Source organism: Nanorana parkeri, unplaced genomic scaffold (assembly GCF_000935625.1).
Source record: "Nanorana parkeri isolate BGI_ZX_2015 unplaced genomic scaffold, ASM93562v1 scaffold136, whole genome shotgun sequence".
Taxonomy (NCBI): Eukaryota; Metazoa; Chordata; class Amphibia; order Anura; family Dicroglossidae; genus Nanorana; species Nanorana parkeri.
Genome location: NW_017306404.1, coordinates 867665 through 893196, shown reverse-complemented (window position 1 = coordinate 893196; position 25532 = coordinate 867665). Strand labels below are relative to the sequence as shown.

Below are 25532 nucleotides of genomic sequence, written 5' to 3'. Positions count from 1 at the left end.
TTCCCAGTTGGGAGGATTTTCTCATGTAGGACTACATCTTTTTAGTAGGGATGTCCAGATACCAGTGCTAATACTTGGCACTTTCATGAGAACTACCAGGGTTGCAGCTGGTACCTAGCTCTGGCACTCCACCACTGTCCTGAAATCATTAGTCGATATTGTTTTTGAAAAAACATGACGATAAACAAAAATGTATCAGTACTTGTAAAATGGTATTGGTGCATACCTTATATATTTATAAAAAAATCAGACATTAAGACAGAGATGTACAAATCCCAGGAGCTCCGTGTGCTCCTTACAAATGACAGCTGCCTCCTAAATTTTGAATTTTTCTCTAATCTAGTCTTGGAGCTCAAAGTATCTGTACTTGTACCGAATACGTACTTGGCATCTGAACATGGCTACTGAAAATAAGCACATTATGAAAGGAAGTCTACAATGAAATATGCAAGTCATTACATTCCAGGATATACCGTATTTTTCCGTGTATGAGACGCTACTTTTTCATAAAAATGTTTATCTAAAAATAGATGTGCGTCTTATACACGGGGGCCGCGGTTTTGAAAGTGCTGATACAACTGCAAACTAGCCTCACGGATTGCAGAGACATGATAACAGTTCCCCTCCAGTCATAAATCTTTTTAACCTGACGTGAGCTGTTGCTGGGGAGATCGTGTAGGCAGTGCCCAGAGCGGTAATGTCGGAGTATTCTGTGACCATAAAAATGGCAGAAAGTGAAAAACAACCTGTAAACTCTCTAAACTCATGGTATGGTGTCAAACAAGAGGCGATTGTAAAGTCCTTCAAGAAATGTGGAATCAGCAATGCCATGGACGGAACTGAGGATGATCTTGTATATATAGACAGTGACTCAGCAGACAGCAGTGATGCAGCAGAAGTTGAAGAAACTGATATGTTTGAAGCTAAAAGTGATGAAGAAACCAGTGATGCAACAGAGGCTGAATAAAGTGATTGGCTCAGAGGTAAGTGTGATGCATAATATCATTTAAAATATTGATTTCTGAATTTTGGGTAAGAAAAGTTGGGGGCGTCTTAAAGACGGAAAAATACGGTATTCTGATAAACTCCTAATCCGATACCGTTTTAGAACTTACTTTCTGCTTGTATGCAGCAATAGCACCAAGATTCGGTTTCATGTTCCGACTCTCAGCTTCCAGCAGGGCAATTTTTTCTTCTATCCGTCTAGGGTTGATTATTGCCTCTAACTCTTCTTGGGTCAGTGTGGAAAGGACCTCTTCTGGATTGTCTTCTATTTTATGAAGGGCAAGTTTGGATATCTACAAATAAAAACATGCAAAAAACAGTCTGCAAAATTGTATGTAATTTAAATAACAGAACAAAAAAATCACGTAATAGTCATCACCTAAAAAGCCTGCCAAGATCTTACCTCTTTTTGCCAGTGTTTTATTTTAGATTGGTGTTCGGCAATACTGCTATCAATTTGCTCAATTTTAAGCCTAATATTAAGGGAATCTTTCTGAAGGGCATGTTCTTTATCCTGAATTGATTTAATTTCCTGCAGCAAACCTTTGTGCTTTTCTTGAATATCAGGAAGTGAACCCTAATCAATAGAAAATAAACAAGCGTGTGTGAGTGTGTATACATTATTGATAATGGTTATTTTCAGCAGCATATGCAAAGAAGAAGCTTAAGAAAACTCAGACTGCTTACTATAAGATATGCAAGTTAAAAGTCCACTTTCAGCTTTAGCAATACATACATGGACAAAACACATGTAAAAAGAGCAAAGAAAACACTTGTTTGCTAAATTAGTAAGGATCACATGGCCTAAAGACAAAGAAAAGAAAAAAGCGTCCTTTTTAAATGTTGAGGTTAAAAGCCACACATGAATTACCATCACTAAATTACAACTCCACTTTCACATTTCCAGAAAACACTATAAATAAGGGCATTGAAAAATGTATAACATGCTGCGACTGGCACAGAATCAGTTATTTCTTAATATGGGTAAACAAAGGAAGGGACCTTACTACCATGGAGCATTAAACTAGTATTAATGTCTTTCCTCCAAGGATGTCTCATTCCCCATGTCTTTAAAAAGTCGCTGTGGTACACAAGACTCAACATTCGTGTGAATTTTGGACTTTTACTTCATATGTGCTTCATTAACCCCTTGCCATCCACCCATCGTAAAAATTACGGGCGGGCGGCGGATCCTCCCTGGCAGGGTTACGTAAATGTACGTCTTTTTTTTTCTCTGCGGTCGCGGGCGAGCAGAAACCCGCCGGCAAGGATAACCGCCGTTACCGGCTGTCTCATACAAGCGTTCGGCCAGCTCTACAGCCGGCCGATCGCTTGTATAACCCTACAATGTGCTGCACGCCCCCCGGTAGCCGCTGTCCCCCCTGCGGTGCCCGGGACTGACAGGACTGGCACAGCGGCTGCTCGAAGAGAGAAGGAGGAGAGATCTGCATTTGCCACCGCTGATCCCTCCCCCTTCTCGTGCTCTAAAGGCGGAAGCGATGTGCATTACATCACTTCCGCCTTTAGCTGTCATACCTCTGGCTGGGAGCTTCTTTGGGGGTCCCTAGGTGACATTAGGGGTCTTGGGGACCCCTGATGTCTCCATTAAGAGGACCTGTCATTGTTTTCCAGCTATCACATGGGGGGCTTTTTAGCCCCCTATGTGATAGCAATCAAGTTAAGTGTAAAAAAATAAGTTTAAAACTAAAAAGTAAAAAAAACACCAAGTTTTAAGTCCCCTGCCCCCGCACTTATACACGTCGGGTGTGCCTACGTGCAAAAACAACGATTGCGCCGCACATGTTACATATCGACGCGAACGTCGGAGTGAGAGCAATCATTTTAGGGCCATTAATCACTGATCACACTAAACTGATGAGCGGTAAAAGCTTTTAAAGCGTCGCCATTTTAGGCATGGCAGTTTTTTTGCGATTTTGTGGGTGCACGCAATTTTAAAGCTTGACATGTTTGGCGTCTATTTACCAGACGTGACCCCATCTTTTATGTTTTACCAAAAATATGGGTAATAATAAATGTTTTATAACATAACGTAGGGATAATAGTTTTAAAAAAATAAAAAAACGCAGTGGTGACTTAATACCACCAAAAGAGAGCTCTAAGTGTCCCTAAAAAAATGGTATAAAATTATTTCAGTACAGCGTTGCATGACGGAATAAATGTCAGTCAAAGTACCGCAGCGCTGAATACTGAAAAATGGCCTGGCCAGGAAGGGGGTTCAACACCCCGGTCAGCAAGTGGTAGCTGTGGCATACACTGCAAATCAAAGTGATCAATGTACCTCTGCCTCTTTGCATTCATTCATAACTGCAGCTGCCTTTTCCTCCAGCTGCTTTAGTTCTTCAGACAATTCTTCTATCGATTTGTCATTGTCAACAATCTCCTTTTCAGTGCGAACAGCAGACTCCTCTGCTTTCTTGAGGTTTCTACAAGGTGAAAAGCAAAATCAGAACATTCTCTAAAAGCAGAACTCCAAACAAAAATAAAAGCTGGTTTTGTAACTTCATCTTTTAGTGGGCTTTTCATATTTGATTTAATACTTACCATCAATAAGGAGCTTCTCTCCCACTCCCCCCGGTATATTTTCTGCAACTAGATATGCTAAGTCTGGTAACAACATTCAACCTACTCCCCCCATTCCTGGACCTGCCCCAAGCCTGTGACAGGACAGTAAAAGAAGCAGCACAGTGATGGGCTCATCAATCTGTCCCTCTGCTTTCTCCTCCTATCAGCATGCTGTTTATCAGTACATAAACGGATTGGCTCCTTGCACTGCTTCTTCCCATAACACCATAGCTTTGCTGAGCAAAGACTGCAAGAGCCTAACACAAAGGCAAAATTCAAGTATTTACACTGCTTGCATTTACAAAGCCATTTACTGATGTATTCATGATTACAGAGCAGCATTATTTTGTGTCTTTTATAGCTGCCTTGAGTTTAGCTTTAAATGTAACTCGTCTTTATCCTTGCATTTACAAAAGGCAATTAATGTAAAAAATTGTGCCAGCACATAATTCTGTAATTCATGCAGAAAACAAATTTCCTGCCAAGTTATAAACCATACATTAATAATAATTAAAAAACAAAACAGTAGAATGATGAGGCCACAGCTTTTTTTTTCCTGCCACTTCAGCATATACTAATAAATGACTCCCAGTTTTACATTATGTACCTCTGGGCAAGGGAGAAGGTAACTAGCAGGTCTGTCACAATGCTACGCGGGCATAGCCCCAGAGATAAAGTGAGCAAGGCTCTGACATCATAACCTGAAGCTGGCTTCATAGCCTAGAAATCCACAATGTCAGAAAAGGCCCACTCGCACAGTTAAAAAAAAGACAAAACATAAAAAGAGAGAAGAGACATACAAAACAAGAAAGACAATGCAAAAAACAAACAATTTAACTAAAAATATTTTTCCTTAACGGAATGGAGTCACCAAAACACAGGCTACTTTCCGCTGGTACACTGAGGGCCGCACAATAAGTGCCAAAGGCCCACATGTTGCGGAGCAAAGGATTTAGCCTTCTGCGTTAGGCACTGTAGGCAACTGGTGCCCATGAGATGTCTGAGGATTGCTGTGCAGTACTGTGGGAGCAGAAGTGGCCTGGCTAATCAGTGTGTGCCAAAGAGGAAAATGGCACAAGCATGCACAGTGACATCCGTGTAGTCTGCAAAGGCATAATGGTGGCAAAAAGGGTGCTTCTGTCTATGGCTGTGACTTTTCTAATATGTCACAGCCTGCGCACCACTTAACTTCAGAGGGACCTGGAGCATCAGCACACTGGACAAGGGAATTACCTTCTTACAGTTGCCCAAGGTTTAGCCGAAGAGTCAAAACTATCCGGAAAGCTGTAGAAACTATCCATAAAAAGAGGTGAGCTTCTCTGAGTGGTGAGATGTCAATCACCTGAGAACCTGGCAGTTCAACCCATGGTTAAGACTGAAGGTCGGCGGGTCTGTAGCATGTTTGTAAGATAAAAGCCGGACGTGCCGGTGTGCGCAAGCACACACTGCCCGTTCGGCATTGCGGTCATCAGAAGCCCGCCCCTCAAGGGGCGTGGCTTGCGATCATCGCAAGTACGATCTGCCTATGCAACATAGGCAGATTGTACGTTTTTTTTAAGTACCTTACAACCATCGCAATACAACCATCGCAAGACTTTTGTCTTGCGATGGTTGTAAGGTGTGTGCCCAGCCTGATCCTCTGTCCTATACTGTATAATTATACAAAAGGATGCAGTTAACTAAAGATACCCTATAGAGGCTTTAACCCGACTTGCAGTAAAACTACAACCCCCTTTACCAAAAAAAGCAAACATATTGCTTAACAAAATAAATAAATCCTGTAATATTATCCATATGACATCAGCTGAACAAGATAATTAAGTGTTCTGGCCGATGTGTTAATTGATCAGCTCTGCCTGTGGGTCAGATCTTTTCACCTGAGAACATGTGATCAAATGCAAAGACAAATGGGGGTATGACCAGCCGCTGTGAGTAATACAAACACAGGTTTTATTATTTTATTACAAGGGAGTAGAATGAAATAGGGGTTGGGGCAAGAGACACCAAGTTACAAAAAAAAGGTGAATTAACTGACCTAGATTAGTCAGCCAGTGAAAACATGGAGGCATGGTTCTTAGGTGAATGTCTATGTAGCTGTATGTACAATGTTGGAGGGGGAAAAAAATTAATCATAGCTTGTGTATTCCTGTGTGATAGTTTACATACCTGTCAGCTGTCTTGATGGAAACTTGAGCTTTTGTTATGGAAGATGCGCATTCATCAATCTCCTTGTTGATCTTATCAAGCTTGTCTTGCTGGGCTTTCAACTTGTGATTGTTAATGTCAACTATGAGATTATGAAGCCTTTTCACTTCTGCTTCAATTTTTCCAGCTTTTTCTGCAGCCTTCTCAAATTCTTAAAAAAATAATACAAATAATATGGAGGAATAAATATTTAGGAATAAAAAAAATAGGATTTTGTTCTTAGCGTAAAATCCTTTTCTTCTGATACGTAGGGTTATGCTGCTGCCTCTAGGAGAAATGTACACTATATTGCCAAAAGTATTGGGACATCCCTCCAAATCATTGGATTCAAGTGTTCCAATCACCTCCATGGCCACAGGTGTATAAAATAAAGCACCTCAGCATGCAGACGCTTCTACAAACATTTGTGAAAGAATGGGTCGCTCTCAGGAGCTCAGTGAATACAAGCGTGGTACCGTGATAGGTTGCCACCAGTTCCATCCGTGAAATTTCCTTGCTACTAAATATTCCACAGTCAACTGTTAGTGCATTATAACAAAGTGGAAGCAACTGGGAACAACAGCAACTCAGCCACGAAGTGGTAGGCCATGTAAAATGACAGATCAGGAGTCGATAGCTACAGACCTCCAAACTTCGTGTAGCCTTCTGATTGGCACAACGACAGTGCATGGAGAGCTTCATGAAATGGGTTTCCATGGCCGAGCAGCTGCATCCAAGCCTTACATCACCAAGTGCAATGCAAAGCGTCAGATGCAGTGGTGTAAAGCACGCCGCCACTGGACTCTAGAGAAGTGGGGACGTGTTCTCTGGAGTGACGAATCACGCTTCTCTGTCTGGCAATCCGATAAACGTGTCTGGGTTTGGCGGTTGGCAGAACGGTAATTGCCTGACCGCATTGTGCCAAGTTTGGTGGAGGGGGGATTATGGTGTGGGGTTGTTTTTAAGGGGTTGGGCTTGGCCCCTTAGTTCCAGTTGGGGTGGAGGAACCTGACTGGCCTGCACAGAGTTCTGGCCTCAACCCGATAGAACACCTTTGGGATGAATTAGAGCGGAGACTGCAAGTCAGGCCTTCTCGTCCAACATCAGTACCTGACCTCACAAATGCGCTTCTGGAAGAATGGTCAAACATTCCCATAGACACACTCCTGACCCTTATGGACGCCTTCCCAGAAGAGATGAAGCTGTTATAGCTGCAAAGGGTGGGCCAACTCAATATTGGACCCTACGGACTACAGACTAAGACTGGGATGCCATTCTATTCGCCATTCCAAATTGCAATAGCAGGCTGACGATTGAAACCCAGTGCACTGAGCAGACCCCTGAGAAAGTTCTCTCTCAGGTCTGCTCCTCTGCTCAGTGGGTGGGTACAATAGCCAGCCTGTAATTTGAAATAGCCAATAGCAGGATGGCTCCCCATTGTTTACATTGATGCCAACTGCGAAATCCAGCCGTGGTCAACAGCAGCATGTAAACAAATAATTTTATAAGCAACTATATAAAATATTAAAATAATTTTTTCTGGTGTGACACTACTGTAAACACTTAATGTGACAATCCAATTTGCTAAGATGCAGGGATTTTCTCAATAAGCAAAACAAATGTATTGAAGTAGATTATCTCAGACACAAAATCTACTGTCCGACTTGTAAGCCCCATCACTCTACTACAATTAAATATTTTAACATTTGAACGTATTCAAATAAACTGGTGGAAACCTAAGTGTTTTTATAGGTTGTGCACATTTAGAACACCTGTGCCTGAGCTTAGCAGCAATGGAATCTTGGACAAACAGTGCACAGTAACAATTCTAACCGTTAGCCATGGTTCTACCCCCACATATTCTAGCAGCTTAAATGGGTTCTCCACTGAAGGAGGGCCAGTATTGTAGGATGCCATGGATTCTTGAAGTACAGGAACATACCTTTCTTAAACATTTCAAAATTTTTTTCCATCTGTTTTTGTTGATTCTTGTCAGGCGCGGTAGCAGCTACATTAACTTCCAACTCCTTCACTTGTGCTTTCAGATGTATTTCTTGCTCAGAAAGACTCTACAAAAAATAAATAAAATATAGGATTCTGTTCTTGCCATAAAATTGTCTCCAAGTCCATAGGGGACACAGCTCTGAAGAATTCTCAGACATCGGGTTATGCTTTTGCCCCCGAGAAAAATCAACAGAAGATGAAAAAATTAAAAGCCTAACATTTTATGGACATAAATCCTCCCACCTCAAACCTGTCAGTTCTAGCAAGCAGTATAAAAGGAAATGAGAGGATCCCTGTGGATGCTGAAAAAAGAATATTAAGCTGAGCACAAAATACTATTTTCTTTATCGTCCATGTACTTCCGTCACAGCCACCACACTCCTGGTACCTCCCTGGTGATTGGTGTACGTCATCCCCATTGTCTGACTGAATCAGACACTCAGACAGAAGACAAGTCCAGTTAATCACCACCAGATGAAATCGCCCTCAAGCCCAGGACAGATTGGAAGTTTGAATTCCTCCAGAGACCAACAATCCTGTACACACAGATGATCCAAGAAACCACCCCATCCCACTGGAGTCTCCAAGTTATGGGAAGAAATGACTTTCCCATTGCCAACGCAGGGGATATCACCCACCACGACAAGATAAGTGCCACCAATTTCTGGCTGCTCTATATCTTTCACGAGCGCTGCCGCTACTGACTGATTGAAATCTACATCAGTAGCCAGTGAAAAGAATGAGGGAAATAAACAATAATAGTTTTTTTCCAGGTAGTCTAAGCAGAAATAAAGAGGAGAGCTCCCCCATGTGGCCAACTTTTGAAGTACATAAAGTATAACAAGCAAAGGTCACCATAGCAACACATCAGAGGTGCCGTAATGTACAAGCCACTTGACACCAATGTAAATCACAAATGTCAGATGTTTCTGAAAAAAGCCAGTAGTAAGACAGAGTAGGAAAGGAAAAAAATTAACTTCCACACAGTGCCCTGCTAATGAGTCTGTTCTGACAAATGTGCCTCAGACAGATTCCGGCACAATAGTACTTACACCCCGAGGTGTGAGGAAAAATTGAGGTATTGTAACCATCTGCTACACACAGCAGAATAATCGAATAGCTGTGTAAAAGTAAAAAGCAGGATCTCTCTTTTCTCCCCAGTAATCAACATGAAATTGAGGGAAAATAAACAAGGAAGCCAAGTCGAAAAGCTCTGTCCACCTTCACCGCTGATGGAAACACACCGCCCTGAGGAAACCAGAAAAACGGACTGCACATGCTCACACATGAGCAGTAAATTAAAAACAAGTGCACCATCAAATCAAAGACCCGACCTCTTAAAGAGACGGAGGGAAATTTAAATGAAGTCAGTCAAACTCTACATAAAAGCATTTGGCCAAATACGAGTCTAAAAATCACACAGCCAAAGTAAAAGAAAAATGAGTGAAAACACCCAAACTAAGAATGCTTAGGTGAATACATTTGTTTGGTTTTTGCTCACAACTCCATGGCCCTGTTCCCAACATACCAGGAATCCCCAATACTGTCCTGACCGTTAAATGATGAAAACAGGAACACAAAACCACCACAGAACAGAGCATAAGTACTGAGACCAGAAACAACCTGCTTCATGACTAGAGAAACTTCCAGGATTTATTTTATCTGGCATGAATCTCTCAGTTTTGTCGGCTAGCTAGAAAGACTTCCGGATTTAATAATATCCGGTATGAAACTAGCAACTCTTGGTAGTAGAATCTTCAATGAAGATACAAAAGAAGCTAAAGTATTAAACTAGAAGAGAAGGAGAAATCCATTCTCCTGAGAACACCAAGTCAAACTGGCAAGTGTGAGATAGGAGGGAATATGTCCTTAAAGTGGCAGGCTTTTAATTGTTTTGCCTTGTGTCCATTTCTCCTGGAGGCAGCAGCACAACCCTATGTCTCAGAATTCTTCAGAGCTGTGTCCCTCAATGAAAGTTAGGTATGATATTAGAGTGTCTGTATTACCAAACTTGACAATAAAATTGCACTTGACCACTTGTGTGCAAACTTTGTCAAGGAAAGAACCTTGAAACTTTTTACAGGACCCTACGTATGTTGTAGTCACATAAAAGGGAAACTGTAAAAATCATTGATGAGGCTCCTCAAATAATTATACAGCGTACACAGTAGCACAAAAACAAGTACTATTCTACCATTTTGGCATGCTGCAGTATTTAAAAGGTGCAGAATTTGTCCTTGGAACGCTCTCCTTTTTCTGTCCTGCATACAATAAAAAAAAAAAAAAAACTAACAGGGAAAATGGAGCCTGGGGTCCACGAACACAAACACACCATGAAGGCATGACCATGGTGCAAACATGTAGCGAAAGTCTTTTACAATGCAGCAACTTCCCCCAGAATTTTTCCTTTGCCTCAGCTCGGGGTAACCAGCCATCGGTTGCTTACCCTGGTTCTAGCCCTTAAATAACTGGTTAATGCTCTACAGGTTTTAACTAGCAACATATTTACCCTTTAAAACAAGCCTGAACTGGCCCAATATATATCCAAGTAAATTACAGTGCTAAACCTTGTGGTGCCTGCGAGTATCGGCATTGGCTTTTGGATCTAGCTCTGTGGAGCCTCTTGGATTCCAGGAAGTAAATGGGGCCTTAACTTCTCCATCCCCTATGTTTCACCGGTAAATTAACCCCCTCAGACTTGCTAGTAAATGTAACCAGAAAAAAATGCCACCAAACTTTGAAAGTGCCGAAGATGGAAGTAGGTTACACAAGTACAGTACATGGCATAATGCCTGAGTGGCAATATAACATGGCCATACTATCTAGCTTTGATCAGCCATACCTACATTGTTTTCTATTACTGAAGCCTGTATGTTGAAGTCTAGACGGCAATGTTAAATTACTGTTCAAATGCCCAAACATTCTCATAAAGTGCCTAATACTACAGGTGTAAAATCATTTAAATTGCTTATAAAGCAACTGCTTGTGGAAGGTTATCAGTGCTGGGAAGTCCCTGGACCACGTGTTTTTACAACAACCTATACCAAAGCCAGAGCCAAAGCCTATACCAAAGTGAGCCAAGCCTTGTAGCTGTAAACTCTACTACCAACACTGAGTTATCATCATGGATGCAGTATGTCTGACCTCCTGGTTCAGACAGAGGTGGCCTGCTAAGCTACCCTGTTGTCTTCCTGTGCATGCATCATGTACCGACTTACTTCTAATGGCACCCGGATGTGGTAACGATTCATCAGCTTACCAGCATGGATTACCTTGCCTGTGTACACTTGCTGTGTAGTAATGGAATCTGGCCACAATGATTGCCTCTGTATCTCCTAATACTGTTTAGCGCCATCTGCATACAGGTACCTGTAATGTTTTGCTGCACTTGTATTACCTCATGTAAGGCTGGTGAGGTTACGCAAATTACATGCATGATTTCTGATACCTTTATTGTGTTTATCTTGCCATTGTGGTGGGAGGTGGAGGGGGTTTGTTGGTCATAAAAGAAACACTTGTATATGGTGCCTGTCATCTTCATACACATGGGCTCTGCCCCACCACAAAGTAGGACAAACATTATTCATGGATACTCAAGATGTCAAGTGCTTCAAGAAACTGCCTTTGTAGATTGTAGTTATCTATCTATACACATCCACACTCAAACATTTACATATAACTCTTTTTAATTGCAATAAAATGTCAAATTAACGGTCCTAAATGTAATGTTTACCTGAAGATTTGCTGTGAATTTTTCAAATGTATTTTTCATCTCTCGAGTGCTCTGTCGCAGCTTAGCTACTTCTTCTTCAAGCTGAACTTTACTGTCTTGAATAACAGCAGCTTTCTCAGAGTCAGACTTGAGTTTGGACTCCATCTTTTGTAACTATTGAGTAAACATACCCGGCAGAGGAATTTAGAGAAATATAAAAATATTAACTCAAAAAAAATATTAAAATAAAAAAATAAAGCAGTACTACTAACCTCTTCTTCTGAAACTTCCACTACAACAGAGTTTCCCATCCTGCCTTTCATCACCTTCCCTCCGCCACCAGTCATTGTACCTAGAAATGGAAAATTAGCAACATTTTGCATATATGAAATAAAGAGGGACAAATAGGACTACTGCCCTTGCAGAATCTCTCTGCATCTTGTGCTGAAATATGAAACAGATTGGTATCCATTTTAAAATTTTTTTTTATTTTCGTCTGGTGATCCGAACAGTATTAACAGTATTGCTGCCAAGCCTGCCAGAACGCTGCTAACCCCAGCTGGCTACATAATTTTTGCAATTTTTCCCATTGTTTTAATCCTTGCTGCGTTGCTAGCATTTGTAGAAAACCCCCCAAACCATATATTTTCTGAAAGCAGAGGCTCAGTAGAATAAAATTATGCCACTAAATTTGTAGGTCCTGCGATAATTGCGCAAATATTTGTCAAATCAATATGAAACCGATAAAAATACACAATGCAATTGATAGAATCACACTAAAATCAGTATCAGTGCACAAAAAAACAAAACACTTTTCTGACTAAATCTAAAACTGTATTGCCCTAATGACAAGTTTTATCTTTTATAGTGTTTTAAAATGCTGATGAGCTGAAAAAACATGAACTTGTGGATACGCATCTTTTATGTTGAAGGAAACCAGTTGAAGAGAGGCGACAACTGACAATGGAATCCATCCGCATTCTTGAAAACGGACAAATGTATTGAGTGTTTTTAAATCCAGAATTGGAAGAAGGCGTCCATTTGGTGTGGAAACCGTAAACTGGTTTAGAAAAACACCTTTCCACATAAGAAAAGGAAAAATAATGCCATGAGCCAACAGACCATGAACCGTGCAAAATAAATGTTCTTTCAATGCTGCTGAGACATGGAAAGCAGTTTTTTTGTTTGTTTAGGGATGGGAGGGGTTTATGTTTACTCTAGCCGAGACCCTCAATGGGAAGAATATTTTTAAATAGTATTGAAATATTATATGGTGACTGTTTAGAATGAATTTATTTTGTCTTTTACAAATTGCTTTATTGATCAGTTTCCTTCCTATGAGAGACTCCTAATAATGTATTTTGTATGTGAATATTGGTGTATGCATTGTAGAAATAATAAAGAAATATTCTACAGAGACATGGGAAGCCGTGATGCAAAGAACGGAGGCGGAAGATGAAACTATTGACAATATCTTCCAAAAAAGGATGCAGAGATTCAAAACATTTAGGGACCAAAAATTGTTTATGTGGGACTTCCCAATCTTTATATAGAAACCTATCAAAATAGGGCGAAGTGGAAAGACCTTGCAAACACACGCAGGTTTATATGAACCTAGGCTAGGAGAAAAAACTGTGGAAACTTCTAAATTTAAAGAGGAACGCTCACCCCTCAGTATACAAATAGACATGTCTGTAATATACAGATAAAATGAAAGTGCCCCAATTCCTCCCAGAACAACTCATGGCCTCAACCAGTGGGAAGGGAGAAAATAATCAGCCGAGGCATGGTATCTGGTACTGCAGACAGCAGTATAACTGTAGAAATAGCTGTGTTACTGAGGGAGATCGGAGATTCACGGCTTCCACTGCTGAAACTGACTTTTCTGCTTCCAGTAAGGCATGATGGTGATCTGAGGTAAAAGTCGCTGCAGTCCATTGAAAGAAACACTTTACACCTTTAGGGTCCTCACACACCTTACGATTATCGTACGAGAATCGCGGGAAATCCCGCGATCGTACGATGATCGTAAGGTGTGTGGAAGCCGTGCGACCTCTACTACTGTAAGGTCGCACGACTTTAAACTTACGGACATGTTCGAAAACCCACCGAGCATCGTACGATGTTCGGCGGGTTTGTGGCATGTCCGTACGATAACAGCCGCACGGGCAGGTGTGCGCAAGCGCACACTGCCCGTTCGGCATTGCGGTCATCGGAAGCCCGCCCCTCAGGGGGCGTGGCTTGCGATCATCGCAAGTACGATCTGCCTATGCAACATAGGCAGATCGTACGTTTTTTTAAGTACCTTACAACCATCGCAAGACAAAAGTCTTGCGATGGTTGTAAGGTGTGTGCCCAGCCTTAGAGAGAAATCCAGCAGAAATTGGTGACACGTGCGCAGTAAGAAAAACAACCCCAAAAAACACAAGTGCATCATTAAAATTCAGTCCTGGCTGCTTAAAGAGATAATGGGAAATCAAATATCAGTAAACCCCATATAACAGCATATAAGCTACTGTATATCTATACGGGTACAAGACCCAAAGCCACACAGCCCAGATATAATACAATGGAGGGAAAATAACCATCCCACAAATAACTACAAATAATATACAGTTACTCATGACTGCAGGGCCTTGTTCACTCCACATTAGGAATCCCCAGACAATCCTGCACCGAGTATTAACCCTTTCGCTGCCAAGCCCTCCGAAACATTTTTCAACTCAGCTGGCCACACCATTTTCCCCACTGATTTGATGTTCAGCTGCTGGGTTGCTAGCATTTGTAAAAGACCCCCCAAACCATATATTTTCTGAAAGCGCAGGCCCGGTAGAATAAAAAGATGGTGATACTAAATTTGTAGGCCGTGCGATAATTGCGCAAATGTTTCTCAAATTAATATTAAACCGATAAAAATACACAATTCAATTGATAAAACACTAAAATCAGTATCAGTGCACAAAAAATGAATAGTTAGTTAATAACAAATATTTGCAAATTTTTAATTGCGCCTTTTTTGCGAAAAGGTAAAAAAAATTACGGTACGCAAAACTGTAAATAAGCGACTTGTGTTAAAAAATAGTTTTTACGCTGTGTTGGTGTTGTAATAAAATGATACAGGTGTATATTTAATTGCAACACAAAGATCACAAGGCATGGCAATGCGTCACAAAGCTTTGCCATGTGCTGCCACAGCTAATAAAATTTTTCTTTAAAGAAAAAAAATAAATTAAAAAAATCATGCACTGCGATGTATTCTAACAACGCACTGCAGCGCATGTGCATGGCATACACCTCAATATGTGTATGTTATGTGGGGGGAGGGAGGGGTTCTGCTTTTTTTTGTACACTTTTTTTAAATAATTTGATTTTTTTACATTTTCTAATTATATATATATATATATTTTTATATATTACACACACACATTTTTTTTACTGTTGGGACCCCTGACATTTCCCTTTTGAAATAGAAATTGAGGACATTAGAGTCCTCAATTTCTTTTTCTGCAGCCCCAGCACTCAATGAATGGGGTGTAGCACTCAGTACAGAGGCTTCTCATTCATTCAGAAACTTATGATAGCAAAATATTTTTTACTATCACCAGTTTATGAATGGGGAGGAGCCTCTGTACTGAGTGCTACACCCCATTCATACATTCTTGAATGCAGAGGAAGTGATGTAAATCACAGCCTGTTCATAACTGTTCCATTACAGGGACACATAGTGCTATGTGTCCCCAGTCATTTACAAACACTGAAGTGATCAGACGATCACTCCGGGGTTTGCACTGCACAGAGGGATGGTTAAATATCAATGATATTTAACGATCCCCCGCTCGGCCACGCTACAGAGCCGCTGTCATCCGAAAACTCACAGGATGACAGCGGCTCCGATCAGAACACCGCTCGGCCATCCTGGATTGCGGCCAGCTGCCGCTCGCCCCTCCGCCGGCCAATTTTCATCTGATTCCCGCTGTCACAGACCCTACAAGTGGGGGACAGCAGCGGGGATCCATGGAGTCTCTTATCCCTGCTTGGAGCAGCTTCAGGCAGGGATGAGAGACTCCAGATGCCGGCAGCAACTAAATGAATAAAGCAGAAGAGAAGAATACATCCATTCTCTTGAGGACACTAAGCGAAAGTGGCAAGTTTGTGGTGCGAGGGGGTATATCCTTAAAGTGGTAGATTTTCAATTGTCTCGCCTAGTGTCCAATTCTCTTGGAGGCAGCAGCATAGCCCTATGTCACAGAATTCTTCAAAGCCGTGTCCCTCAATAGACAATACAGAATAAGGGATAACAAATAGAGTTAAAGCCCATAGTAAATCTATGTGCTAAAATTACTCCATTATCGTCTTTGTAGCATTGTAAGAAAGCAGCGGGCAAAGATATTACATCACTCTCTCAAACGTACGGCCAGTCTTCAAAACAGACATGCGCTAGACACTACTGGAGCGTACACGTCCTCCTTACACTTACGCAGTCAGTCACAGCTCATGGGCAGCAAGAGATAAGCGACACTATGAATTGCATGGTGTCAATAAGCTTGTCGGTGGCTTGGAAAGTAGAGTGTGGAGAAACAGGGCTTGTGGAGAACCAAGCTTGGTGCGATATTATTCTGAAGGTACATGTGATATATTGGTCTATTCAGTGTATATTTTTCCTGAGGGTTTTCAACCACTACGTTTTGGAAAGAGGAAGGCGTTAGTGTTGTGTCTGTTTGCTCAGTTTATGAGACTTATATTCTCAGTGGAGAGCCCATCTGTTACAGTAACAACTGTAGAGGGTATTTTGTAGGCCACTCCCTACAAAACCCAAAATGGTTTTGGGTGGAGATGGGGGTCTAACCCTTTTGCTGCCAGCGCTGTATCCCTTACGGTTCTAGCTGCAGGCCCCTGTAAACCTGTGTAAAGCATACTGTCGGCTTCACACTGGAAGATCTTCGAAAGCTGCCAGATCGTTTCCACAGGCCAGTGAAAAGTTTAATAGACCCCCGTTTGTCACCTTATAGAGAACCTGTCATCACTAATATGCTATCACATAGGGGGCTTGTTAGCCCCCCTATGTTAACCACCTCCGGGCCGGCCGTAGTAAAAAAACGGCTGGCCCGGAGCTCTCTAGATCTGAGCAGGCGTCTTTAGACGTCTGCTCAGACTCGCCCCCTCGCGAGCGTGAAAATGAGCGCAATTTAGAAACAGGCAGCGGTGCCTGTTAACATACAAGCGATCCACCGGCTGTAGAGCCGGCGGATCGCTTGTATTTTGCAACGATCGGTGCGGGCCACCCCCACCATTGTCCCGCTGATCCCGGGCTCTGCTGTGCCCGGTGCGAGCCCGGGATCAGCATGGTGCCTGTGTCACAGGGGATCAGAGGGAGATCATTACACGAGCTCCCTCCGGTCCCCTCTCCTCTGAAAGAATGCGGAAGTGTTGTATAATACATCACTTCCGCATTCTTGTGTCACTCTCCAGCTTCAGAAGCTGCAAAGAAGCTGATGGAGCAGATCTGTGCTTCATCAGCTTCTTTTGGGGGGTCCTAGGTGACATTAGGGGTCTTGGAGACCCCTGATGTCTCCATAAAGAGGACCTGTCACATATTTTGCTATCACGTAGGGGGGTTTTATTAGCCCACGTATGTGATAGCAATAAAGTTTAGTGAAAAAAAAAACAAAACAAAATTAAAGTCCCCCCCCCAAATTTTTTTTAAGTTACACATAAAAAAAATGTAAAAGTCCCCACCAATACATACACGCATGCAAACATGCGTCGGGGGCGCATATGTGCAAAAAAGACGATTGCGCCCATTACGCCGCACTATTACATATCGCCGTGAAGGTCGGCGTGAGAGCAATAAGTCTATGACCATCAATCACTGATAACACTAAACTGATGAGCGGTAAAAGCTTTTAAAGCGTTGCCTATGGCCAATTTTGGGTATGGTAGTTTTCTGCGATGTCGCAGGTGCGCGCAATTTTAAAGCTTGACATGTTTGGTGTCTATTTAACTGACGTGACCCCGACTTTTATATTTTACCAAAAAACTGGGTAATAATAAGTGTTTCCTAACAATGTAAAAAAAACTTTTTTTTTCAAAATTTTCAGTAATTTTTCCTAATTATAGTAAAAAATAAAACCTGTAGCGGTGATTAAATACCACCAAAATAAAGCTCTATCTGTCCCAAAAAAATTGTATAAAATTCATTTCAGTACAGCGTTGCATGACGGAATAAACGTCAGTCAAAGTATTGCAGCGCTGAATACTGAAAAATGGCCTGGCCAGGAAGGGGGTCTAAACACCTGGTCTTGAAGTGGTTAAAGCAATGAAATAAAAACCAAAAAAAAGCTTAATAAAAAAAGTTAAATAAAATGAATGTAAAAACACCAAAAATAGGCCGCTGTGCACATACTAATGTAAACATGTGTGCAACTACGTATGAAAATAACGATTGCGCTTCACATACTGAATATTGCCATGTGCGCTAGAGTGAGAGCAATCATTCTTCGGCCAATATTTACAGTTAGGTTTAACCTGATGACCTGTACAGGCTTTTAAAATGTCACCTTTGGACAATTAGTAGTACTGTATTTTGTCGCCATTTTACAGACGCACCCAATTTTTAAGCTTGGCATGTTAAGTATCGATTTACTCTGCGCAACCCCATCTTTTGTATTTTACAAAAAAAATGTGGGTATTGTATTGTGTTTTTGTGCGCTAAAATTAAGTGGAATTTGTACTGAAATTTGTGTTTGATATACAGTTGTGCTAATATCATGCAACAAAAACCCCTTTTTTTAGGCCTGAAAATGTAAACCCCTCCAAAATGTTATATTATATAAACACACACACTGTATAGATACACGTATCCCCAATAAAGCACTTACCTGACTGCTCTATAATTTGTCCTTGCAGAGTCACCACCCTCCATCTTTTGTCTTTCTGAAAGGCAACTCTGGTTGCTTGATCTAAATTATCTGCAACAAGTGTATCTCTCAGGGCAAAGTAGAATGCGGGTCTTATGTGCTCATCCTTAACCTTCACCATATCAAACAAGCGAGGGATGTTTTCCGGGGTTTGGATCTTATTCATTCCTTTCTGCCACACATTCATCTGTAAAGAAAATTAAAAAAGGTACAGGGTGTAATAACCAAATTTTCTTTAAAGGCAAAACAAAATAAAATAAAAAATACCTTATCTAAGCCAATAAACGTTGCAACTCCAACATTCTGCTTCTTCAAGAAGTTGACACACTCTTGTGCTGTGTCAATAGTATCCACCAAAATATGATCCAAAGCTCCACAAGATGAGGAAATGGCAACGTCGTATTTTTCATCAATAGCTCCAAGGTCACCCTAACAGCATAAACAATTGTTACTCATTAATGGTACACACTCGATTCACAAGGTATGTTGAAACAATAAAATGACAGCATATAAATAACTAGTTATTTGCCTTGTAAAACAGTGATCTTTACTACAATAACCTAAAAAAGTCAAAATGCTTAGGGGGCTTGTCTACTTTTAACAAACATTTGTACAATGAGGGTCACAGCTCTGATTAAACAACAAAGGAGAAATGCCCACTAGGCAAAAATATTAAAAAACTGGGTGTTTAAGATATGGGAAGCTGCAAAGAAAAATAAAATTGAGGTGGAGGATGGAGATGAAACTATTTGGTAACTACCAACAGAAATCCACCAGAAACAATGGACACGTGCATTCTCCTGAGCACACCAAGTAAAATTAGCAGGCATGGGGGGGTCATACCCTATACTGTTTAATCATCAGAACTGTGGCCCTCGACAATAAAATCAAAAACACAGTTGAAATTACAGCTTAAAAGAACTTCTTCCAAATGACATAAAAACAAATAAACTATTGGTGAAGTAGGGCATGAAATCTTCAAATCAGTTTCTTGGTTCGTGGGGTGATCCTAGATTATGTTGGATGTTGTGATATCAGCATGAGACACAGATGGCAGTGCAGCAACTATGAGATCTCAGATGACTTGTCACATCTGACCACCACAGCAAAGAGTAATCCCCTGACAAAGTAAGCTCTGTACAATTCTGAGACTTACTTATACTGCTGCCTCCAGGAGAAATAGACACTAGGCGGAAAAAATAGAAAGTTACCACTTTTAAGGACATATTCCCTGCCCTCTGCCAGCTGAAGCAAGCAGTATGAGAGGAAATGAGGGGAGGCAGCTGTGTCCTAAATGAACACTGAGAAAAGGATTTTACGGTAAGAAGAAAAAGGTCCTTCATAAACCTATGCTGGGTGCTGATTATGATACCATTATCACAGGCAGAATTTTTAATCCAGTCCCATACCATCCCCTCAAATACTTTGCATAGCCTTTTACAGGACCATCACACATTACAGTATTGGTGTATGTTAAAAAATCTGAGGGTTTAATGTCACTTTAATAGAGACTTAAAAAAACCACAACAAAAAAAAAAAAAAACGGTGCCTCAGTCTGTACACTGCCATATATTCTAACCACTAGAAGCGGTTTGTGAAGTCCTATGTATGATTCTCCCCCAAACAAACTGCTAGCAGGGGAAGAAATATTTAAAAAATCTTATTTTAAAAAGGTATGCTGTGTGAATGGGAACCCATAACAACATTACAGTGGGGGTTTCTCAAATTAGGCAGCAAAAGTAGAAATACACCAAGAGTGCTCCCAAATAAACCCAAAGTGGGAAATGGTAGCAGGAAGCATCTTTAATTTTGCAGGTGGAAAATGAAGTGATTGGGACTATTTTTAGAAGGGAAATAGGATTTTGTTCTTCTCGTAAAATCCTTTTCTTGGAGTCCATTGAGGAACACAGCTCTACAGAATTTTAAGAAGTAGGGTTATATGCTGGCACCTCCAGCAATTGGACACAAGACACAAAATGTAAAAGCCGGCCACTTTAAAGCCCATTTCCACCTTTGCAGAGGTATAAACATATGCCAGCAATGAACACAGAGTGTACATGAAACAGGCATATGAAGTTAATGTATTTGAAAACAGAAACTTAAAATTATTTTGTTAGCTTTCCACTTCATAATCTAATGGAAATGCCTCTGTTTTGCAAGATCTTTTTGAGCTCTCCCATTCATTAGTATTCATAGTGGCACCCCCTGTCCATTCACCCTCCAGACAGTGTATTGTGTGCAAAGGCAGAGCTGGTGTTTACTGATCTTGTTACAATGAATAAGAGGGAGAGCTCACACCTGCCAGTTCTAGAAAGCAATTTAAAAAGGAGATGAGGGGATGGAGATGGGTCCCTGAATGGACCCTGCATCAATGTGATCTGAAACGACCCTGGAGATTGACAGCAGAGCCCCAAGAACAATCTCTTCAGAGATGGACTCTGATCCTGAGATACAGTAGACTAATGTCCTGTTTTAGGGCCCCAGGAAGGTCAGAGATGGCCTCTGCAGGGTATGACGCTGAGACACACTTACAGCTTTGGAAGTCAGAATCGTGGGGAATTGGGTAAATCTGGTCACAGTCTTGAGTTGCCGTGAAGGCCTCTGACAACAGGGAAGGGGACGTTGCCTCACCCAACAGAGCTGAAGACTCAAATGATGTAAAGCCTATAACTATGAGATCACTGCATTCCAGATAACAGGAGATCTGGAAGGATACTGATCAGATGCCCTGGAACAGCTGGGAGAAAATAGGATGATGTAACCAGTAAGAGCAGAACTGTCCCCATTGTGTATATGTGCAGGTACATAGGTGGATAGCAGGGGCAGGCCAGAGCCTGGAGTCCCATGTGGTGCTTGCAAAGCTTGGGCAGTAGTGGGAAGGTGCTTCCTCTTATGATGAATTGCAGTAAAGAGAAACATTTGAAAGGTTTCAAGCAGTGGAATAGTGAAGTAGCTCCCAGTGCTTTATCCCAAACAGCATAACTTAAATTTAGCCTTCAGAGACAGGGTCATGCCTGCAACAATGCCACAGGTCTGTACCTGGAAAGAGCACTGGGGCTAACTTACCAGTACACATAGATCTGGAGACCACCACAATGCAAAGCCCAGGGCCCAAAGATCCCATTCCAGGGTGGCCCTGCATGTTAAGCGGGGTCTGGGTATAGCATTCCAAAGTCAGGCTTAGGAAAGACTGTCTAGATAGTAAAACAAAAAAACCCTTGCGCAGTCTGAGATTAAATGGCTTTTCTTCTAACCTCTTGTTGTGCCTTGTATCATCAATAGAGTTCTTGGTGTAAACATTTTATTCTGAATATTTTGGTCGCCATTAATGATTTTAAAAATTGCAATTAGGTCCTCATAAGTGCCTCTTTTCTGAGAACAAAATTTAAATTTTGGAACTCACTAAGTAATAAATGAACTTTTGCACGATATTCTAATTATTTGAGTTTCACCTGTATGTGCATGGGGAGGGTGCAGTGAGGTCTCCTTAACCTCCCTGGCGGTATTCCAGAGTGTGGCTCGGGGTTAATTATCAGTACCAAGAGCAGCAACCCCGAGCCACACTCGCGATTGCGCATAAGTGTAATTTACCTTGTCCCTGCGAGCCCGCGGTGTCCTCTGTCCTCCGCAGCAGAGGGCAGGGCCGGCGGGAAATTCAAAAGTGAAAACATGATATTTACACAGAATACAATGTAATCTGCTATAATTACATATATTTATCAAACTATTTCACTTCAATTTTGTCCCTAGAGCTTTGTTCAGTGCCCTGCCTGCACCTTCACTACTCTCTATTGACTGTGGTACGGATCAGGCAGCGCCCCCAGAATTCCCATATACTGGACCATTTTGTTTATTATTATATTATAATTATATACACTTTCTTCTGTCACTGAACGAAGTGTAATTCTTTAGGCTAGTGGTGAATACTGTGCTTTGTAAACACTGTGGTCCTTACGGGCACCAGTTAAAAGATAATTGCACTTTAAAACAAAGTGCATTCATCTTTTAGGCCCCTTTTAGCTTTAACCTCCCTGGCGGTATGATTATGAAGGATTTTAGCATGCCAAAGCGGTACATTGTTTTTCATGGCAATTTGTTGTTTTATATTGTAGGCCTGTAATTCTTAGTAAATCTTAGGAATAACTCACCTAAATCCATCCAAACAAGAGTCCAGTAGACATCACGGGTATGATAAAGTTTGAAACACGAAATCACAAATTATAATTATAAGAAATTATAATTTTATGAACTATGCCCAGAAAAGAATTTGCATGACATCTTCCCGTCAGAACATTCTTAAACTGTAAAATGTACAAAACGTACCAATCTGCCGTAAATCCCAGGAATTTTTCCCTGTTTCTTCTGTTGAATTAGCGCATCAAGAACTTTTCCTTTGCTGCGATTTGCAGACAATGAACTTCTGGACTCCTCCACCTTATTTCTGATCACCCTGACCTCATTCTTCACAGCGATTTCTTCTTGTGTAAGCACTTCCAGCTCACTCTCTTTCTGTAAATATAGTATGACAAACAAAATCAGCCTACTACCTTATGTTAAGCAGTGTAAAGGATCTACTAGCACATAAGTGGGCAACAATGTTCTTTTTTTGGCACATGCAGAGGGAAGCAATTTTTTTATTTTTTTGAAAAACATATTTTAATTGGTCACAGAGAATTTGCAAGCATGGAGACAGCACATAACCAATAGTTAATTTCTTATTCCAAACAATCCATTATCACCAATCAAGTCCACAGAAGTTAAAGCAGTAGGGAAAACAGACTATTATGAGACCTGGATTCCTGGTCACAATGTTCTCAGAGGAGAAAGATATTTCAATATTTTCACTAATAGATGCATGGTATCTATCTATATATCGAACTCTAGGTTTGCAAAGGCACACAAAATCTAGTTACAAGGTGCAAACCCTAGTATGCAAGGTGAGGTGGTATCGCTGCAGGTTAAAATAATGCAATAAAGCACAAATAACACAAAATGCCTATGGTACAGTAATAAACTGAAGGCTGCAGACTAAAATGATCAATGTATTTGGGAAGGACAAGGAGGGTGGACACTAAAAACAGAATTAAAATACTAGGAAGTAAAGGAGCATTTAACTAGTATGGCTAGAAGCAGGTATATGGCGTTAATTATCCCTCTACTCCTAGTCATGTAGAGAAACTACGTACACCTCATGGATATTGTTACATATTAGATCTTAGATCAACATTAGATCTTTATCCAAACAGTGCCCACAGGTAAAGGTGCAAAACGAAGAAAAAAATAAATTTTCCTTTTCCAACATTTATTCAACAAAACAAACAAATAGATGTAGTGGTGACATTGTGTATGCATTTTCTGTAACTGCACACCAGGCTCGACATCTTCATGCACAATAACTTCAGTTGCAAGAGGTTTGTGGGATAACATTTCAACTGGAATTAAATCAGGGCTTCGACTAGGCCAGTCCATAACCCATTATATATTCTGTTTTTAACCCATTCCTTGGTGAATTATGCTCCAGGCCATTTTGGTGTTGAAAGACCCATTTATGGCTCAACTTCAACTTTTCAAACAATGGCCTCACATTCTCATGAAGCAGTTTGATAGGATGCAGAATTAATAAGTTGACTCAATGAGTGAAAGTGGCCCAGACTCTGAAGCAGCAAAGCAAGCCCAAACCATAACATTTCCACCATGCTTCACAGTTGTAATGAGGTTCTTCTCCAAAAATGCTGCCTTCGGTTTGTGGCAAACGTGAACAACCAACACTATCTTTGATTGATCCGTCTACTGCAAATCCTTCCAGAAGGCCAGCTGCCTATGTTTAATGGAAAACTGTAGTCTTGCTCTAATGTTCTTTTTGGATAGCAAGTGCTTTTTCTTAACACACCTCTCATGCAGGTTTACACTGGTCTAATCTCTTTCAGGTTGTAGGTGTATGCACTTTAAAGCCAACTGTTGCAAGAGTCACCAGAATATGATATGATAACACTTGTGGGTTCTTGGAGACTTCCTTTAGCATCAAATGGTAAGTTCCTGGGCTAAACTTTCTGGGCTGGCCGGTTCTGGACAAATAAGCAGTTGTTTGAGATCTATGCCACTTGTAGATTATCGTTCTTTACAGTGGACTGATCAGGATATAAAAGGACAGAGGAGGAAGAGGAAGATAAAACTATTTTGTAACCGATGGAAACCACCTCTCAAATCCAAGCATCAGAAATTTGAGCTTCCCATGTCTCTGGAAATACCACCTTTAGACATTCCCCCCAACTGAGATGGAAAAGGTGGAGGCTGACCTTGATGCTGAAGCAGACTTTTCTGAAGGCTTGGATGAGTTTAATTGCCAAGAATGTTTAGAGCAGGGGTCTCAAACCTCCGGCCCTCCAGCTGTGGTGGAACTACAAATCCCATGAGGCATTGCAAGATTCGCACAGCCACGACTCCCGAAGAGCGATGCATAATGGGATTTGTAGTTCCACCACAGCTGGAGGGCCGGAGGTTTGAGACCCCTGGTTTAGAGAATCCGTAAGGCTTGGAAGTGTCAGACGTCTTATGATTGGGAACGGAAACCCTGTTTAGAACAACTAAATGAAAAAACACAAAAAATGGAAAAGAAGGATCAGACTTACAACGCTGATCCTTACATTTTCTCATCTGAGATAAGAGCTCACTTTTACCTCCCCATAGCCTTTTTAATAATTCAAGTATGGTCCCAACATATAAACAGGAATCCCCAGATAATACTGGCCTGACTATTAAATTATGATATCAGGAACTCAGCACCACCACAGGGTGAATCATCAGCACAGAGACTAGAAATGACCTGCTTCTGGACAATTGGAGAAGCTTCTAGGTTTAATCATATCTGGCATGAATCTACCAGTTTTGTTGGCTAGATAGAGAAACTTCCAGGATTTAATAATATCCGCCATGAATCAACTAGCAGCTTTTGAAGAATCTCAATGAAGAAACAAAACTAAAATAATGAACTGAAAGTGAAGAATGCATCCATTCTCCTGAAGACGTGTGAGGAGAAATGTGCTTAAAGTGGCAGGCTTTTCATTTTTTGCCTAGTGTCCAATTCTTCTGGAGGCATCAGCATAACCCTATGTGTCAGAATTCTTCAG

General features: G+C 41.1%; 1 protein-coding gene across 2 annotated transcripts in view; it reads right to left on the bottom strand.

Moving 5' to 3' along the window:
- SMC4 (structural maintenance of chromosomes 4) overlaps positions 1-25532 on the bottom strand; it is a 63597-nt gene that overhangs the window by 5328 nt on the left and 32737 nt on the right. For both annotated transcript variants that reach the window (XM_018553977.1, XM_018553978.1), the window contains exons 11-20: positions 22729-22914; positions 18673-18834; positions 18367-18592; positions 11761-11840; positions 11510-11662; positions 7715-7841; positions 5755-5944; positions 3305-3449; positions 1409-1582; positions 1116-1298 (exon numbers count right to left, since the gene is read on the bottom strand). In XM_018553977.1, the coding sequence (XP_018409479.1) occupies positions 1116-1298; positions 1409-1582; positions 3305-3449; positions 5755-5944; positions 7715-7841; positions 11510-11662; positions 11761-11840; positions 18367-18592; positions 18673-18834; positions 22729-22914 (1626 nt within the window). The remainder of the gene's footprint in view (positions 1-1115; positions 1299-1408; positions 1583-3304; positions 3450-5754; positions 5945-7714; positions 7842-11509; positions 11663-11760; positions 11841-18366; positions 18593-18672; positions 18835-22728; positions 22915-25532) is intronic.